The sequence below is a fragment of the Alosa sapidissima genome, chromosome 7 (assembly GCF_018492685.1).
Source record: "Alosa sapidissima isolate fAloSap1 chromosome 7, fAloSap1.pri, whole genome shotgun sequence".
NCBI classification, from domain to species: Eukaryota; Metazoa; Chordata; class Actinopteri; order Clupeiformes; family Clupeidae; genus Alosa; species Alosa sapidissima.
The window spans coordinates 27,025,132-27,027,631 of NC_055963.1; the positions used below are offsets into that span (position 1 = coordinate 27,025,132).

General features: G+C 49.8%; 1 protein-coding gene across 1 annotated transcript in view; it reads left to right on the forward strand.

The window, feature by feature from the left end:
• The window catches only part of samd11 (sterile alpha motif domain containing 11), a 64,770-nt gene that overhangs the window by 12,222 nt on the left and 50,048 nt on the right, over positions 1-2,500 (forward strand). Inside the window, 1 exon segment of the mRNA XM_042097893.1 lies at positions 1,416-1,591. Coding sequence (XP_041953827.1) covers positions 1,416-1,591 — 176 coding nt within the window.

A 2,500-nucleotide genomic window follows, 5' to 3' on the forward strand; every position in this document is an offset into this window, starting at 1 on the left:
GTCCTTCTCTCTCTCTCTCTCTCTCTCTCTCTCTCTCTCTCTCTCTCTCTCCTCGTGGTTCTCGTAGAGGCACATTCATCTGTGCAGACCCCCTTCAGGTCACATTAAAGGTCGCCCAGCTTCACTCAGCTAAGCCCGAGGGCCAAGCTTCGCCTCTCTTCTCCTCCTCTCAGATGTTGCAAGCAGAGAGAGAGAGAGAAAGAGAGAGAGAGAGAGAGAGAGAGAGAAAAAGAAAGAAGGACTGAAGAAGAAAGAGAGAGAGAGTGCATGGCTGGCACATCTCGCTCTGTTGCCCCTCTTCTCCACCCACCTGCTCCCCTCTGCTTCAGCTTTCAGAGCAGCACCCTTGCCCCCCCCACCCCCCACCACCACCACCACCACCACTCTGCTCTTAGATCTCCACTCCCTGGCCTTTGTGTGTGTGTGTGTGTGTGTGTGTGTGTGTGTGTGTGTGTGTTTTGGGAGTGGAGAGTGGTGGTACGTACCAACTCAAATCTGAAAGTTTTTTCGCAGTGAGGTTGGAAAGTTACTGTTGGATGGGGAGCTGCTGCAGGGGATGCTGTAGCTCTTCTTGTGTTTGTGTACCAAGCTTTTCTGTGCTTGGTCCCCTGCTCATCTTACATAATTTACACGGGCCAGTAGGTCAGATCTACATATGAAGACTGGATATGGGCTATTTGTGAATGGTAGATTATGCCTCTAAGTTAGAGATTCTGTCTCTTAAGATTGGTCTTATTCTCTACTTTTCCCTTCACTCATCAATGGTAGTTCTGGACTGAAGCACTAGAAGGCCCATGTTCCTCTGTGTTGTAGTATGATGCTGCAGAAGCACTTCAACATCTGTGATTATTTTGGGGGCTTTCGTGGCAAATATGTTTGTGATAGAATTTTTTATGAAAAGGTAAAGCCTTTCTGTCTGTGTCGTATATTATGGAGCATATTGTTATTTCATGGCATTGGAGGGTGCTGCCTCTTAGTTCTCGCAGGAGGGATTGATGTAAATGTGTTTGCTCACTGAAATGATTGTTTCTAATGCTGAATAAATGTCTTGTATTGTCCCAAAGGCGGCAATAGCATTGATCCATGTTTGTGATGGATTAGACACATTATTGTGCTTACCACACCAGCAGTCAGCATGTTGTGAATGTTCTGTGCTGGTTGTGTAGATACGAATGTCTGTTGTGCATTTATGTGTGTATTTACTTTCAGTGAGTGTGTGTGTGTTGTTTGTATGTGTGTGTGTGTGTGTGTGTGTGTGTGTGTGTGTATAGGGTGTGTGTGTGTGTGTGTGTGTATGTGTATAGGGTGTGTGTGTGTGTGTGCGTGTGTGTGAATGTGTGGTTGGGTTGGCTCGATCTGAATACCGTTGGCGTGCATTTTCAAGCCCTGTGTGTCTCTTCCCTGTGGTTTTGCAGAACCGTGGGCGTTTGGCAGAGAAGCGTACCGTCCCCCTCCCCCCAACCCGCATCCCCAAGAAGGAGTTGGCCTCCATCTTCAGCAGCGACGATAGCGAGGGCAGCGAGCGTGCCAGCGGAGACCATGCCGACATCAAGCAGGAGGATGACCTGCACTACAGTATCATGAGAAAGAGGTGAGTCTCTCTCTCTCTCTCTCTATCTCTCTCTGTGTGTGTTTGTGTGTGTGTGTGTGTGTTGGTGTGTGTGCTCTAAGTATTCAACACAATTATAATCATGTGGGATGGTTGAGTCAGTATGGGGATTTCTAAAGTTGAGTTTGAATTGCAATGAAACGCAAAACCACAAACAGCAACAGGGACACACACACACACACACACACACACACACACACCACACACTTCACCAAAGCACACCCAAATAGTCATGTGTATCCTCCTGCACATACTTAAACTCTCACACACTCAAACACTCTGGAAAACAGACAAGGCCTCCAAGATGAGGCACACACACACACACACACACACACACACACACACACACACACTGCTCATTTTTAATCAATATATCACAAAAATATTGCAAGAGCAAAACATACATCCATAACGTTAGCTCTCTCCACTCTGGGCTGCACACCAAGCCTTAACCCCAGCCCCACCCTTACCACCCCCACCTCCAGCCAGAGCCTCCCCCCTCTACCCCCCGCCTGCCTGGGTGAGGGAGTGGTGGACCTCTGATCAAACGAGGATGTGGCGTGCTTGCCCCCCTCCTCTCCCCTCCCCACCCACCCCTTTCCCTGCCGCGCTTTTATTGGGGTCAGCTGTGCCACGCCCGGCCCACAGTGAAGGGTCGGTGGTGGCCGGCGCGGCAGACATCAGAGCATCGTTAAAGGGGATTTATGACGCCCTGGGGCTGTCGCCACGGCGAGTTCCTGCGGTAAGCTCACAAACATGGGATGCTTGCTCTCCCGCTCCCAGAGTTCTCTCACGCACGCACGCACACACACACACACACACACACGCACACACACACACACACACACACACACACACACACACACACACACACACACACACACGTGAGGG